Source organism: Myodes glareolus, chromosome 15 (assembly GCF_982192425.1).
Source record: "Myodes glareolus chromosome 15, mMyoGla1.1, whole genome shotgun sequence".
Taxonomy (NCBI): Eukaryota; Metazoa; Chordata; class Mammalia; order Rodentia; family Cricetidae; genus Myodes; species Myodes glareolus.
In genome coordinates, this window is record NC_142040.1 from 48038515 (window position 1) to 48056115 (window position 17601).

The 17601-nt window shown below is 43.7% G+C and overlaps 1 protein-coding gene across 3 annotated transcripts in view; it reads left to right on the top strand.

Moving 5' to 3' along the window:
* The first annotated feature begins 520 nt into the window (after positions 1–520).
* The window catches only part of Prkaa1 (protein kinase AMP-activated catalytic subunit alpha 1), a 37980-nt gene continuing 20899 nt past the window's right edge, over positions 521–17601 (top strand). Inside the window, exon 1 of one of the 3 annotated variants that reach the window (XM_085676687.2) lies at positions 521–680. In XM_085676687.2, the coding sequence (XP_085532813.1) occupies positions 554–680 (127 nt within the window). In that variant the 5' untranslated portion in view covers positions 521–553. Of the gene's footprint in view, positions 681–11206; positions 11225–17601 lie in introns of those variants that run through there. The other 2 variants (XM_048428594.3, XM_087896907.1) reach the window with 2 other exon arrangements.

Sequence of the window (17601 nt, forward strand, 5' to 3'; positions counted from 1 at the left end):
TTTGTTTTGTTTTGTTTTTTCTTTTCTTTTTTTAAGCAATGGGAAGTATTAAAAGTGCAAGTGAAAACACCCTGGGCTTCCAGATGCCACCGAGCTGAGAAAACCAAGGTTAGAAGTCAGTGGCAGGGCGGTGTCCCCTGCCATGTTTCAAAGCACACTGCACTATCCCGGGGCAACGTTTCTGCATTGCCCTCGTGGGAATTACAGTGTGGGGGGGAGAGAACTGAACCCTCACCCGCAGACCCCGGAGAGGCCACTGGAGGAGACGATAGGGAGTCCCCCCCCCAAACACCCGCGCGCAGGTGGGCGGGCGGGCGCGCGCAGAGGGATGCGGGGCGCCGAGGCGAGTACCGGCGCCGCTCCCGCCGCCCCGCCGCCCAGCCCGCCAGGGGGAGCGAGTGCGCTCGGCGGCCGGCTGCGGGGACTGCGGGGCCTGCGCGGGCGGCGGCCGGCGACTGCGCCCCGCTGCGGCGCACCCGCGTCCCCACCCCCTCGGCACCCGCCCGCCCCCGGCGCGGCCCTACCCGCCCCCTCCGCCCCCTCCCGCGGCGCCATGCGCAGACTCAGTTCCTGGAGAAAGATGGCGACGGCCGAGAAGCAGAAGCACGACGGGCGGGTGAAGATCGGTCACTACATCCTGGGGGATACGCTGGGCGTCGGCACCTTCGGCAAAGTGAAGGGTGAGGACGCCCGGGCCGGCGCGGACCCCGCGGACGGAGGGTGACCGTGCCTTTTCGCACTCCGCATCCTCCCCCGCGCCCGCCTTCCGGGTCTCTGGGCTCCGTATCCCCGGTCCCGGCGGCGCTGGGAGCCGAGCCCGAGGCCGCCGCGGGCTGCAGAGCGGTAGGGTCCGCTGCGGTGGGGTGGGGGCGGTCGCCCTGGCGACGGCGCGGCGCCCGAGGGGCGGGGATGTCTCTGGGTTCAACTTTCCCAGGCGAGGGAGTTGGGCACTGGGGCGCGCGGGGGCGCCTAGCGGGGACGAGGGGGGGTCTCATCTCGTTTCATGCTCCCTTGTGCACCCTTGGTGCATAGCTAGCCCATCGCGCCTTGCCGGTCCTCGGAGTTGTCGCTGCCTCGCTTTTAAGGAGGTTGTCGACTTAAGTGCTTGACCAGTTTCCTGAGTCGAAATGTGTTCTTCCCAAAGTAAGGTAGCTGTGGCGAGATCTTTCAGAAATAATAATAATAATAGTGATAACAATAATGATGATGATGACCTTGTAAGGACTACAGATCTCCATTAGGACACTTGATGGATATGCGTGTGAACTGGCGCTGTGTTTTCCGTGCATGGTTTACAGTTGAATGCAGACCCTGTGCTTTAAATGTTTTCATTTCGGAAGTTTTGCGATTTCTGAGAGCCATACCTGGTAGGTAGGGCATACGTTACCTCCAGGTGGTATTTATTAGCCTATTGGTATAGTTTCCGTTTATTCTCACAGTATATGTACGTTATTAATTTAGTGGACATCCTTTGGGCTTTGTGTTTGTTTTGGTAGAATCCCGTTACTGTGTTAGCAAAAGTACAAGTATTCTTGTCAACAACAAGCTTGTTCTCTGGCCCCCCAGCTAGACAAGGGGAATTGTGATGCAACCTTTGTGAGGTGGACCTTTTCCCCCATTTAAAATATTTAAGCTTGCTATTAAATATTTAGAGGAAGGAAGTTTGGAAGTGATAAGAAATAATTCATGCATTGGTTTTGGAGAAATAATACACTATGACCTGCATATAGGAAACTCTTAGTGGCCAGTGCTTGAAATGAAAAGTTCGTGAAAACTTACACAGTGAGCCAACTGAGCTCTGTTCTCCCAGGAGGAACAGAAGAACCCTTCCTTCTCTTGCCCTTTCCTCGTCCTAAAACTTGGACGTTGCTGTGTAGCCCCCAGGGGAGCAAATGCATAAACCTTAGGAAAACCAATTGCAACAACGTGAGAGAGGAGCAGGCGAAAGTGTAGGGCACTAGCAGGAATCATAATGGGTTCATACTAGGCCAGTAAGGTGTTGTGTGCTCGTCCCGGTTTCTGCCTTGTTTCGATTTATTTATTTGTTTGGTTGTTATTTATTTATCTGTCTGTCTGTCTGTCTGTCTGTCTATCTATCTATCTAGAGAGAGTGTAACAGTGCTGCCCAGGCTGGCTTTGAACTTGTCACCCTCTATACGTCAGCCTCCTAAGTAGTTGGCATCAGAGGCAGCCCGGCAGCCCTTGCAGGGTTCTGTTTACTTTTAGCCAGGCATGGTCCTTGTTAGCCGTTACAAGCTGCTTTTTCGTTTACAAGTGTTGGTAAGAATTGCTCATCAGTGCTCTGATGGTAGCGATAAGCCCATCTCGGACTCACAACGTTCCTTCTGGGGGTTCTGCTCAGAAGGTGGCGTCCGCAGATCTCCTGACACGGACCAGAGTGGGTCAGGCAGATAGGAAAGGAAGAGGTTGTTTTCAGTTTGGGGCTTTGACCTGTGGAGTGACACGGATTTTCCCTGGAGTGACTCGGCTTTTCCTTAACCTTCACTTCTCCACCCACACAGTCTTCTCTTGAAATCCTATACTGTCAGTCATAAGCCTCCCCAAATAGAGAGGGCCAGTATGAGTCAGAGGATCATAGCACCATGGTTATAATTAAACTTGTCCTTAAACGTGCTAGTTGATGTTGGTCTAATTATTCAACCAGTTCATTTTAAAACTGTTAAACAGTTGGGATTTTTTTTTATAGTAATAATAGAAACCATGATTTTTACTATGGTCCGCTCCATAGCAAGGAATGGCCATTGGTCATTTGGTTTATGCATCCAGGGTGATAGCATGACCATGAGAAGCATGAGACCCGGGTTTGAATGTATGTGTGTTGGGAACATCTTTGTTTATTTATTTATTTTTTGAGTACTTGGACACAGTATTAAGTTATATGTGTTTTTGCTCTTGCTGGATGGTCACTGACAAAGAATGAGTCTTTTTGGGTTGGAGAGAAAATGGGAGGCAGGAATGCTCAGTGAGTGGGCAAAAGTAACTACTGTAGTGGTCACGTCGGTAATTTTTTTTAAAATATTTATTTATTTATTATGAATACAATATTCTGTCTGTGTGTATGTCTGCAGGCCAGACCTCATTACAGATGGTTGTGAGCCATCATGTGGTTGCCGGGAATTGAACTCAGGACCTTTGGAAGAGCAGGCAATGCTCTTAACCACTGAGCCACCTCTCCAGCCCGGTCACGTCGGTAATTAGCCTCAGTCTTAGTTTGCTAAGGATTCTCAGAGATAATAACATTAGCCATATATTGTAATTTCAACTATTATGTATGTTGGTAAGTTTAAAATAAGATAATTTAACAGAAAGTGTAATATTGATAGATAAATCCCCAGTATGATATTCAGCGCCTCCAGGGAATTTAAGTGGTTTGTTTGTTTGGTTTTTGAGATAAGGGTCTCAATTTAGCCTAGGTTGGCTTGCCCAGGTTGGCCTCAGACTCACTTTGTAGCTGAGGACAACCTTGGCCTTTTGGTCTTCCTGCACCCTCTTCCTCAGTGGGAGGACTACATGGTAAGGACTGAACTTCGGGCTTCGTGCTTCTAGCCAAGTGCCCTACCAACTGAGCCACTTCCCAGCCCTAGCAATATAATTTTGTGACTAAATTGTTAGTGATTATCTTGTATCAAAGAAACACTAATTAAAATAATTGGGTTACTTAATGATGACATTTGGAGGGGAAAGGTTAAGCAGAAAATAGGGGTTGGGATTGGGCTTGAATTATTATTTTCAAGATATCTTTTTTTTTCCCTCTGCTTGTCAAAGTGTTGGTCTCTACTCCTTTGCATGTCTCCTCCCACCTCCCATAGAGCTGTTACAGAAGCATCGATGAATGGAGTGTTTTTACTACAGTAAAATGGCAGTTTGTGAGAGGTTTTATGGGTGGGATGCGTCTTCAGCAAGTGAGTTATTTCTGCATATGATCTGTTAGGTTGGCGAGTCCTCCATTAAACCCTTATTTCAGGTCATAGATACTCTTTTCTCTTTGAGTCATGAAAATGTCCTCAAGTTAAAAATTGTATACACATGCACACAATATATTATGTATGTATGTATGTATATATAGTATGTGTACATAAATATCATATATGTGTGGCATGACTGAATCTTTACACTATAAGGTTAGGACTGAAGAGATGACTCAGAGTTCAATTCCCAGCAGCACATTACAGATGACTCATGATCATCTGTAATGAGATCTGATGCCCTCTTCTGGCCTGCTGGGTCACATGCAGGCCGAACATTGTATACATAATAAACAAATAAATCTAAAATTAAAAAAAAGAAGAAGAAGAGGAAGAGGAAGAAGAAGAAAAAGAAGAAGAAGAAGAAGAAGAAGAAGAAGAAGAAGAAGAAGAAGAAGAAGAAGAAGAAGAAGAAGAAGAAGAAGAAGAAGAAAATAATAAATAGACTTAGGTCCCAAAGGCAAGTTGTGGAGACAGGTGTGGCGGGACATGCTTGTAATCTCAGTACTTGGGAGGCCAAGACAGAAAGGTTGTTATCTTGACAAGATACTGACTTTAAGTTAAGCAGGGTCTACATGAGACCCTGTTTCTAAAAAAACAAAAATACAAGTTCATGTTGTAGAAGAATATGCACAGTCTGATATTTATGTAGATTAAAAAACATACAAAACACTTGTCTATTGCCAGTACAAAGTAATACTACCCATAGTGACTGATAGTATGTACTCAGGTTAGCCTAGCAGTTGAACTTGTGGGAATTTATTCTGTACGTCTGTGCATGTGCTTGGAGCATTGTGTTATTTGTTACAGAATGTGTAATATAGAAGTGTAGAATTAGCTGGGTGTGGCACACACCATTAAACCCAGTGCTTGAGAGATAGAGGAAGGGGAACTAGGAGTTGGAAGGCTAGCCTCTGCTACATAACAAGTTAAAGATCAGCCTGGGCTGCAAGAGATCTTGCCTCAAGAAAATGAACAATTACAACAAAAAGTTTAGAAATGGGGCTGGAGAGGTGGCTCAGCAGTTAAGAGCCCTGGCTGTTCTTCCAGAGGCCCTGAGTTCAATTCTCAGCACCCACATGGTTGCTCATAACCGTCTTTCTGTAATGAGATTTGGCTCCTTCTTCTGTCCTGAAGGCATACAAGCAGGCAGAACACTGTATACATAATAAATAAATACATCTTTTAAAAAAGTTTAGAAATAACTTTTTACATACACACAGACATGCACATATTGGTGTATGTGGAACACTCGTGCCATGGTGCATATGTGGAGGTGAGAGAAAAACTTGGGAATGAATCTTTTCTTTCTAGAGTTCTTTCTACTGTGTTAGTCCCAGGGATCAGACTCAGAACATTTAGAACCTTTGGACACTAAGCTGCTCCCTGGAACTCAAATTTTCCCTTCCTTCCTTCCTCCCTCCCTCCCTCCCTCCCTCCCTCCCTCCCTCCCTCCCTCCCTCCCTCCTTCCCTCCCTTCCTTCCTCCCTTCTCCCTCTCTCCCTCATTGTTTTTCAAGACAGGGTTTCTCTGTGTAATAATCCTGGTTGTCCTAGAACTCACTTTGTAGACCAGGATGGCCTTGAACTCACAGAGATCCACCTGCCTCTGCCTTCAGAGTGCTGGGATTAAAGGCGTGTGCCACCACAGCTCAGCTGGACCTAACTTTTCTAATAGGTAAATAATTAAATTATTTTCTCCATACATTTAGGGGAGAAGTAAGGAGTTCTGTGTAACTTAGAGAAGAGTTTACCAGATATGTTTGCAGAGCAGAAAGTAAAGTTTATGTATAGAAAACAGAGACAAATAGGCTACCGCGAATTGCTATTTCTCTGTGTGTAGTTTGTCTCTGTGCAAATGTGCAGGAAACCGCTGTGGTCCTTGCTCCAGAGATGAGGTTGCCAAGGATGCTGTACTGTTGCATATCCTCTGTTCTTTTGTGCGTGCTTCACAGTCATTTTTAAATAAATAAAATTTATGAAAAGAATGAGATACTACTGTATTTTTATGGATTTATACTTAATAATAAAAATATGTGAGTGTGTGGGAGATGGACACCAAATTCAGAGTGGCCATCACCTTGGGGAGAATCATCTGGGACTTCAAATGTGTCTGTAATGTATTAAGTGACTGGTATTTGAGTATTTGGTATGACTCTGAAAAAAATAACTTTACATTTTTATTTATTATGAGTGTGTGTGTGTGTGTGTGTGTGTGTGTGTGTTTGGCACTGTGTAGATATTAGAGGAGAACTCTTTGGAGTTATTCTGTTGTTCCATCGTGTGGGACCTGGGGCTGGAACTCAGGTCACCAGGCTTCAGGTCTCCCTGGCCCTTGGCAAGTTTTGATATGCCCAAAAGAAATCTCTTAAACTCCCCCCATGATAGGATGAAGCTGTTTCCGAACACTTTCAGTGGATTTTTTTCTAATTTTAGAAAGGAAACGGAAATGGTTAGGTGACTAGAATGTTTCCAGGGACATTTCTATCTTCATGGCATCTCTCGCCTGCTAAAATCCTTTCTTTAAAAATAGGACCCTGTCTCAAAAACAAACAAAACGATAAATTAAAAAAAAATACTATCTTGTTGCACTTCAGCATTCCGGATCTGATTAGATCATTGTTGGCAGTGTTTTGTAGTTAGAGTTCCCGGTGGAGGGCAGTAACCTTGTAGTTAGCTTGTCCTTAGTTGAGTAACTTGTTGTACTTGTGAGGTAGACCCTATGGATGTGACTACGCCTGTGTTGCGGTTTGCTTCAAAGTAACGTTTTAGCCATGTTGGAAACATAGTAACAGTCTGAAACATACAGATTAAGTGTTGATAAGGGGCAGGTGGGCCCCTCAGGGAATATATACGCTTGACAAAGTCCCTTTATTGTGTTCGCTGATTGAGAACAGCAATTACTTTGACTCCGCCTGGGAATCTTTAGCCCAGTTTTGAGAAAACAGCTCTGAATCTGACTTTATGCCATTTCCCCCTCCCCCCTTCAGTAGAAGGCTGGTAGGCGCCTTCTCATTGCAAGGGTAGGAGAGAGTGGCTAGGTCGAAAGACTTGGGTTCAGAAGAGCAGGTGGATTTGATCAGAGTAGCTGTACCCTGACAAATTCCAGACCGGAAGAGGCCCAGTTTGTTCATCCTTAGCTTTGCAGACCTATGGTGAGGCCTAAGATACTACCTTTTAAAAAGTTTTAGGCTGATGAAATGTTAATGTTGCCCGTCCTATTCAAGGCAAACATTTCTGTGTTGCCGGCATGCCTACTAGCAACTTTGTATTGCTGTAGCTTTAAATGACCGCCTTAACTGGGAAGAGGGGAAGGGTGAGTAAATTGAAGGAGATGTCTACAGTCTTTGTGTTTTGAGACAAGATTTCTCTGTGGTGTAGCCCTGGCTATCCTGGAATTCGCTGTAGACAAGGTTAGTCTTGAACTATGCAGTCTCCTCCTCCTCTGAGCGCTTGGGTGAAAGGTGTGCACTACCACACCCAGCTGAGTTGAGATAATGCCTGTTCTAAAAGAGAAAATACTTTATATTTTATATTCTAGTCTGCTGCCACATGGTTAGTCTTGTGTGTCCTCTGTTAATGAAAAGAAGTCCTTAGATAATTGTGCTCACCCTGAGTCTAGCATCTACCATTTTGAGACCCTATACTAATTCCGTTTGTGAAGAACTATTCCCAAATAAGATAGCTTTCCGAGGTTCCAGGTTGAGGTGGATTTCAGCTCACTGTGTTCTCTGTGCTCTTTCGTGTTTTATTATTCATGTGTGTGAGCGCACACAGTCATGCGTGTGGAGGCCAGAGGAGGATGTCAGGTGTTGTCCTCTCTTGTCTGTCGGTCAAGGTCCCTTCTTAACCCACAGCTAACTCATTCTTTCAGCACGGCTAGCTGGCAGCTCCTGGAACCAGACTCTGAGGTTACGGGCATGCATTGCCATCCTTGACTTTTATGTGGAAGCTGAGAATTTCAACTCGAGTCTGCTTGCATTCTATGAAAGGTCTCTCACAGTTTAAGCTCTATGTTTTTTTTCTCTCTCTTTTTTAAAGGATTTAATTAGCTTGTTTGTTTGTTTGTTTGTTTATTAATCGGAGACAGGTCTTTTGTAGCTCTGGCTGTCCTGGAACTTTCTATAAAGACCATGTTGGCCTTGAACTCATAGAGATCAAATGCCATTAATCCCGAATCTGGGATTGCAAACTGCAGCCACCACCCACAGCTTCCTTTTTTTCTTGACTCTTAAATTCTGCTTTAATTTTTAAGGTGATTTGGGAGACTTTTAACAAAATGTATTCATGGTGTATCTTAAGATTTTTAAATTTAAAAAACTAGAATAGAAAGATTTCGAAGTTGATAGGCAGATTTTTTTTTAGTAGACAAGGCTTGTGTACTAAGATAGGAAAAAGATAAATGAAAGTGAAATTTTAAAATGATTTTTTTTTTACTATTGGAAAATTCAGGCTTTTATTTTCAAAACTTCACTATAAACTGAAGATGCTTCTTTCTGATTGTTCAACTTTTATCTGTTTTATTAGAAGGATACATATATATGCATTATACTGTGCAATTTGTTCTGGAAGATTTATCTTTTTTTTTTTTTGCCTGATCCATGCAGCGAAAGTTGAGACCTTCGCTGAGGTGGACTTTGTTTGTTTAGGGAGGCCTAACATTCAATTTTCACAGCCCCATTCTGGCCCAAGAGCTAGTTCAGCAGACGCGCTGTAATAGACTTGAGCCACACAGTTGGGCATAGACTTTTAAAATGGATGCTTGCAATTCAAAGCCAGATCTGCTATTGCCCCTGTGATGCCTCTTACAAAATCCTTTTAAATTGGTTTCCCTAACTTAAAACATACAAGCCTCCAAAACCCCACGGTTTTTAGATGCATGCTGCTTCCGGCACTCCTGCCTCTCTTCCCTCCTCCCTCCCTTCCCCGCCTCTCTCGGTTTATCTGTTTTTAAAGGTAAATTTTATCATCTTTACCATTATTTGGGAAAGGTTTTCACTCTGTAGACCGGGAGACCTTGAACTCAGAGATCTACCTACCCCTGCCTCCTTAGAGGTGGAATTGATGGTGCCATACACATGACTATTTTTATTATCATTATCATCATCAATATTATTATTCCATGTGTTTGCTGGGAATTGGGAATTGAACCTGGGTCCTCTGAAAATGCAGTCAATGCTCTTAACCACTGAACCATCTCTCCAGCCCTGACTCTTTTATTATTTTTAATTATGTGTGTGTGTGTGTGTGTGTGTGTGTGTGCGTGTGTATGTGGATCTATGTGTGGGTTTGCACTTATGAGTGCTGGTGCTGGCACAAGTCTTGAATTGCTGGAGCTGGAGTTATTGGTAGTTGTGAGCAACCCAGTGTAGCTGCTGTTAGAAACTGATGTGGGTCCTGGGAACCGAACTCTGATTCTCCGCAAGACCATTCATTGTGCGCTTCTAGCTGCTGAGCTATCTCTCCACCTCCCAGATTTATTTTTTTCTAAGAAATATATTATAGTGAGCTGGCAAGACGGCTCTGTAGGTACAAACCCTTCTGCGCATGCTTGGTGGACCTGAGTTCTATCCCTGGATGCTGGGTGGAGGAGAGAACTGACTCCTGAAGGTTAACCTCTGACCTCTTCACAAGTGCTGCGGCACCAGGGTTCACACGCTCATATATACATACCACACATACAGTAGTAGTACATAAAATAGTCTTTAAAACATGCCTTAAGAGTGTTATCACATTTCCTCTCTTAGAAGAAACAAGAAGTTTTTCAACCCAGTCTGAGTTTAGCTTTTGACTGTGCCTCTCAGCAGCTGTGTACCTGTGGATAGGTTATTCCTTGTGTTCCCTGCAGAGTGGTGTAACACCAGCCTTCCAAAGTTGGTGAGAGCCAGTTTGTTTGTGTACAAAGTGGATGTGCTACTGACTAAAAAGGTGTATGACTTCATTGTATTGCACAATACAAACCAACGAGGCTTATATTACAGAAAATGGTATTTGTTTAAGAAGACTGTACTTGTTTAAACTATCGTCAAATGAGCCTGCTTTCTCCCCTCTGGACTGTTCCCATCTGTGGCCATAGAACGGTTCCTGAAAATTTTAGGTAGAAGGTGACATGGTTGTAAGTGTGTACCAGTGACCTGTTGAATATTAACCAGTGAGGAAATGGGGTGAACTTTGGAATCCAGAAATCTCAGGCTTAGAGCGAGGTGGGTTGGGATGGTGGGATTTAAGCCGGAGAGAGGGTGGTGGCAACGGCTCTTATTTAGCCTTGAGAAGGGTAGGCTGTTGGAGACCAGTGAACAGAAAGCACTAATCAAAGAGCTAAGAACCAAAATGGCTATTTTGGTGTTAAAATGGGTAGTTCAGGGCTGACTGAATAGGGATGGGAACTGGTTTGGGAATAATGGAAATATATCTCTAAATACTACTGTAAAGGAATGGTGGACTGCGTCCTGCCCGGATCCCGGCTAGTTTACCCCCGAAAAAATTACACGGAAACTGTATTCTTTTAAGCACTGCCTGGCCCATTATCTGTAGCCTCTTATTGGCCAACTCTCACATCTTTATTAACCCATTTCTAATAATCTGTGTAGTACCACGAGGTGGTGGCCTACCGGGAAAGATTCAGCATGTCTGACCTGGTGGCTGGATCCATGGCATCTGCCTCCTTGCCTTCTTCCCAGCATTCTGTTCTGTCTACTCTACCCACCTATGATCTGACCTATCAGGCCAAGCAGTTTCTTTATTAATTAACCAATGAAAGCAACAGAAATACAGAAGACTCTCCTACATCATTTCCCCTTTTTCTGTTTAAACAAAAAGAAAGGCTCTAACTTTAACATAGTAAAATTACATATAACAAAACAGGTATCAAGCAAGAATTACAGTTATAATATTTATATCTGTTTTATCTTTTATTATAACTAAGGAAAACTATAACTACAACTAACCATTCTTCAACTCCATCAAGACTCCAGAAGGATATAATATTACCTAACTAAACAAGAAGTAAGCAACTTTTAAACTCTAGAAATGACAGAGACATCTCGCTGCCTGTACAGTCACCCAAAGTTCCTTTGTACCGTTGGGGCATCCATCTTCAATCTACAGGCCCATAGTATCCAGCAGATATTTCCACGAAGCAGGAAATTCCAGACAGTTCAGTCACTTTCTGCTGTGTCCTGCAGAATGTCTCGTAGACTCTCATAAATCAGGAACCCTGAAAGACCATCTCACCTTTAGGTAAGTTGAGCAGTCCTCTCTCTGTGGGTTCTGTGTGTCCAGTTTATGCAAGAGTCCAGGCAAGAGCAGTTTCTTGCCCAAATGGCTATCAAACTCCATAAGGAGCCTCTTCGATGCCCTTTGAAGTAGATTGGTGCTGCCAGGAGCAGACGTGTCTCATTGTCATAAAAAGCCCTAAGTTATTAAAACATTTAAAATGCCATATTCTGTAGTCTTTGAAAGATATGAAGAATGCCTATCTGAAATATATCTATGCACATCTAGAAAATCTAACTAACATGACTACAAGCTTGACTATTATCCATGCTTATCCATTAACAACCTATAGTTTTTAATTATACATTACATTTTTAAATGACTACACAATCACAATACCTTAATCAAGAGCAGAAATACATATACATATAACAAAATTGGCCTTAAAATCCATATCAATGTAAATTATTTATATCTATATCATATCCCCCTTTAAATGTAAAAGAACATTTATAAACAATATTTGGGAATATGGGCGCAGTTATTTTTCTCCAAACTTTTTCCTGCTGTATAGGGGCGCTGTTAATCAGGTCTTTCATGGTATAACCTGTGTGCTAGGTTTTTCTCAGTTGGCAGTTGAATGAAGTAATTTTTTGAGGGTGTTTATAGCAATCTTTTAGGAGGGCGTGGTCTATTATACCATATTGGGATAGAAACAATCCACAGGGTCTCATCCTCTGTGAAAACAAAAGAAGAATCTCTTTTCCAAAGTATCATATCCTTAGATCCAAATTCTGAAGTCATAATACCCTTATAATAATATACATGATGGTTTAGCCTATCAGCCCATACAATGAAATGTCTCTCTGTACTTAGCTCCTTCACAGTCAAAAATTTTAAAGAAAACACAATGTACATAATCCAGACTCTCTGTGAATTTTTCATTTTTACGTGGCTTATTTTTATTTATTTCTTTTAATCTATAACTATCTGTACTCTGTCTCTTTAAAGACTTTACCCCTTTTTTTTTTTAAGGCATTAACTTTATTCTCTCATACTACAATTGTCCCTGGTCCATTACTGTGCGCTAGGCAGCGTGATAGGTACTTTACAATGCTCTCTGTGCCACTGTGGCCACCCTTAGAGAACAGAAAGCTGCATTTACAGCGTTTTAACTTGCTGCAGCTGGTGTATGCTAAATACTTTGAAACAGGAGCAACACCCAGGGCTACAGAATCTGTGCTCTATACACACACTGCCTTCTGGGGTGGGTGGGAAACTGGGTGTGCAATCTGTCTCCGAGGAAGTTTGGATCTGCTAATGTCTAATGTTGTTGCTTTCTTCTCGGATTTTTTTTTTTAAACTGAAAAGAATATAAAACAGTACAATTTGAAGAACAGTGGCTAAAGAATATCTTTCTTACTATTTTTTCTGTAGCTGGCAGACATGGAAGTCTGTAACTTTGCTTATTCTTCATTGATAGGAACATTTCTCAGTCTTTCTACAGGAGTCCAATGTATTGGAACAATGGATTAAACTGTTTTCTGAATTAATTATTAGGAGATTTGCAGGTTTTTGTTTTTGTGTAATAAGCTGTAATAAACTGAGAAACATTTATGCGTGTTTTTAGCTTACTTCGTAGTTCAATTTGGAGCACGACATTTTTTCTTTGTAAATACAATGTTGCCTCTAACTCTCAGGATACTTCTTTGGTTTTCCTGAGCGCCCTATTGGCTCATCCCGACATCCGCCTTGTTATGATTTATGGCGCCAGTGAACCTGGCGAATCCCATGGCCGGTAAGGGACAGACAGGCCATGCAGAGAGAGCTTGGGTATGGAGAGTTTATTTGGTGGATATTGGAAAGCATAAGGGTATATGGCCGGGGCGGGGCGGGGGGGGGGGGCGGGAGGCGGACACGGGACTGGACGGACAGCGGACGGACAGCGAGCTGCCTTTTGGAGCTGCCTTGGTGGGCCCAGAGACTGGGAGTGGGTGGAGCCTGCCCCTTAAAGAAACAGGATACCCAGGTGACGGCAGGCCAGCAAGATCATAACTCCTCACACGGAAAAGGAACTATTGTGTTGTTTTGTTAAGTAGAGAGAAAAAGCAATCATATTACCTTCTCCTTTGCTTCCTTTAGTGTTTAGTTCACTGATGTGTGTGTGCTGGGAGGGGTGAATGACCTTTCACTTCATGCTTGCCCCTTCCGTCCCCAGTCAGCCCTTCTTAGTTTTTCTTTGAATACAGTTGGATTTATGTGGTCTTTTTTTGCTTCTTTTTTGATATTTAAATAAATAGCCCAACCCTCATTTTAATTTATGTGTGTGCACGTGCATACGTGTGTGTGTGTGTGTGTGTGTGTGTGTGATATGTGTCACAACATACGTGGACGTTAGAGAACTGCTTTGTACACACCCCGAAGGAGTCTTTTTCTCCCTTCTAACCTTGTATGTGAGGTCTGGGGACTGATCTCAGGTCCTCAGGCCTGGAGGGAAGCTTTGCTCACTGAAAGCCCTCTTGAGTTGTTTTGGAAGTTAAGACCTTGGATCCCCACACTTCTGATTGCTTACAGTGTGCCGAAATGGTCAAGTCCAAGGAAGTGTTGTGGTATGCGTGGCTGGATATGGGCTTCATTCAGTTTGCTGTTTTCAGGAGGGTTGAAATACTATTCTCCTTGTTACTAAAATTATATACTTGATTCCTATCCCTTGGCTAGCATGTTACCTTTATTCCTGTTAAATTCTCTAATTCTCTGTTTTTAGTGTCTGGCCTTAATGTGTGTCACTGTGTCTTACTGCCTTCCTTTATTTTTTTCTTTTGGTTTTTCATGACAAGGTTTCTCTGTAACTGCCCTAGCTTTCCTAGAACTAGCTCTGTAGACCAGGCTAGCCTTGAACTCACAAAGATCCACCTGTCTCTGCCTCCTCAGTGCTGGAATTAAAGGTGTGTGCCACCACCGCCTGGCATCATAATACCTTCTAAATGACTTGAATCCTTCTGTTGTAAAATTCTCATTGTGCTCTATGTGTCCCTCTATTCTTTAAAAAAGAATGTGTGTGTGTGTGTGTGTGTGTGAGTGTGCTCATATGAGTATGTGTATGTATAGGTGTGTAAATGTGTATCTGTGTGCATGTGTTTATGTGTGTGTTTGAGTGTGTATGGGTGTATGCACCATGTGTTAGTAGAGGTCAGAAGACAACTTTGAGGAGTTGGTTCTTTCCTTCTACTAGGAATTGAACTCAGGTTATCAGACTTGGTAGTAAGCAACCTTACCCACTGAGCCATGTTAGGTTTCTTTCTGCCTTCCTTCCTTCCTCCCTCTCTACCTCCCTCCCTCGCTCTCTCCTTCCCTCCCTCTCTCCCTCTTTTTCTTTCTCCTTTTTTTGAGATAGGGTCTTACACATTAGCCTTAGTTGGCCTTGAACTCATGGCAGTCCTCCTGTCTCAGCCTTCTAAGCACTGATACTGTAGGCATGAGCCACCATATCTGACTTTTCTTTGAAATGTCAATCTTATATATCACAGGCTGTCCTTGACTGTCTATCTATTGATAACCCAGAACTTCTGATTCTCCCTTCCTTGGACTGGAATTTCAAGGGTGCACCATCACCCTCAATTACACAGTGCTGGAGCTCAAACCCTGACTGCGCTGTGTAAGCACTGAGTTGACATCTGTCGCCCTGCTTTGTTGTTTAGAGACAGGTCTTGCTGTGTAGCCCAGACTAGCCTCGAATTCTCGGCAGGCCTCTTGCCTTAGCTCCCTAGTGCTAGGATTATAGGTGTGTGCCACAACTCAGGTTGCTTTTTTTGTGTATGTACACCCCCCCCACGCACACACACATCCATGTGTTAGGGTTTCAATTGCTGTGAAGAGACACCATGGCCACAGCAGCTCTTGTAAAGGAAAACATTTGATTGGGCTGGCTTATAGTCTCAGAGGTTTAGTCCATTATCATGGTGCAACATGGCAGTGTGCAGGAAGGCATGGTGCTGGAGAAGGAGCTGGGAGTCCTACATCTTGATCAGTAGGCAACAGGAAGTGAATTGTGTCACAGGTCATAGCTGGAGCATAGATGATCTCAAAACCCACCCCTACAGTGACACACTTCCTCCAACAAGGCCGTGCCTACTTCAACAAAGCCACACCTCCTAATGGTGCCACACCTCCTAATGGTGCGACTCCCTATGAGCTTTGGGGGCCAGTTACATTCAAACTACCACAATAAACATACACCTGTTTTTAATTGCAGGTATACATGTATATTTAGGGATGTGTATGTGTGTGTGCGCAGACTAGAGATCTACCTCTAGTCTGTGGTTCTCTGGCATTGTCCACCTTGTTTTTGTTTGTTTGTTTTTCGAGACAGGGTTTCTCTGCAGCTTTGGTGCCTGTCCTGAAACTTGCTCTGTAGACCAGGCTGGCCTCAAACTCACAGAGATCCGCCTGCCTCTGCCTCCCGACTGCTGGGATTAAAGGCATGCACCACCACCACCAGGCTGTTTTCTAGTATTCTTCTCAGGTTTGAGCCTGCCATTGCCCTGCTTTGTCCTGTTTTCCAGTCGTGGCTCAGTTGGATAGCCGATGGAGAAAGGGTTCCCACTGGGCCAGAGCTTGTAAATTTGGGGGACAGTTGGAACCGATGAGATTAGGTGTCAATAAACTAGTCCTCAGACAGAAAGTTCTTCCCAAATTGGGCTATAACAGTTGCTGCACTTAATCACATCTAATTAGGATTCAAGATTGACAGAAGCCACGTTAGAGATTAGAATGTTCTTGATTTTGCACTAATTTTAGCATTTTCTTTTTCCTGTACTTTTTCCTTTGTATTTCTATTTTCCTAATATATTTATAATCCTATTTTTAAAAATTGCTTTATTTTTCAGCATTATGACTGTATAAATAATATCTTAGGGTTTTTATTGCTGTCAAGAGACACCCATGACCACGCAACTCTTATAAAGGGAACATTTAATTGGGGTGGCTTGCTTGCAGTTTCAGAGGTTCAGTCCATTATCATGGTGGGGAGCATGATGAGATGCAGGCAGACATGGTAGTTTGTAACACTCGAATTCTGTGTTACCCTCTCGGTACGGTTCGCGCACCTCCGTACCGATGACGAGTCTGGGCAAAGGCCTGGAGATTGAAATAAAGACACAAACAAGAGTCCTGGGTCATTCGAAAGAGAACAGCAGAATGCCACTTTATTCAGCTTAATGCAAAGCTAATATACCTTGGCCCCAGTAAAGGAATTTGCTCCCAGCCAGAGGGGAAACTGGCGCCGTATGGGACCTGGCGCGTATGGGACCTGGCGCCGTAGGGATAGGGATACCATCCCAGGCAAGAGGTTGAGGAAGGAGGGCAGCGACAGCAGTGGAGAGAGACCTTGGTGCCTAGGAATTCTCCCGGGCAGGTGGGGAATTACCATACCAAAGATGAACAATGCCCTACAGCTAAATCACCAGGCTATGACAGAGTGAGCACAGGAATTAGCAGGAAGCTTTAGCTGGCTGACCAGAATAGTCCTTGAGACGCACCCCAGGGAGTAAGGGGTGACCTGGGCCCTACAGTAGTTGAGGAGTTGTTGAGAGTCCTACATCTTGCAGGCACAGGAAGTGAACTGAGGCACCGGGTGGTACCTGGAGCACAGGAAACCTCAAAGCCTGCCTCCACAGTGACACATAAAGAGTAATAGCTAAGCCAACACCGTGGCTTGTTTCTTTTTCTTTTCTCTTCTTGGTGTTTTGAGACAGGGTCTCACTATGTAGCTCTGGATGGCTGGAACTCACTATGTAGACCAAATTGGCCTCAAATCACAGAGATCCACTTTTGTCTGCCTCTTGAGTTCTGGGATTAAAGGTATGTGCCACTGTACCTGGCCTCATAGTTCATAGTTCATTTCTTATAGAACTTTTAATTTTTTTCTGACTTGAGTTAATGAATTACTTTGTTTTTTTCTGCTTTTCTTTGAAGTTAAGGCTATTTCCCACGTCTTCTAGTATCTTTATAATAAATCTTTGTCTCAAATAGTGTTCCATACTTTTTTTGCCTTCCTCCAAGATAAGGTTTTTCTGTGTAACTCTGGCTGTCCTAGAACTCACTTTGTAGACCAGGCTGGCCTTGAACTCAGTGCTACAGCTGCCTCTGCCTCCTGAGTACTGGGATTAAAAGTGTGAGCCACCACACCTGGCTTTAATAATACCATAGGATTATCATCTCTCTTCCCTCAAAATGACTGTCTTGGGCCTCAGCTGCCTTCTGAATTAGCTGCTGTCTGACATCTGTTCCCGTAGCCTTCCTTTCGTCACCATCTGGGAGTTTTCATAGTTTTCCTCCTGAGTTGCAGTCCTGTTTTTGGGGAGGTGGGCTCTTTTGGGGATAGTGCCATTTAAACTGCTCCT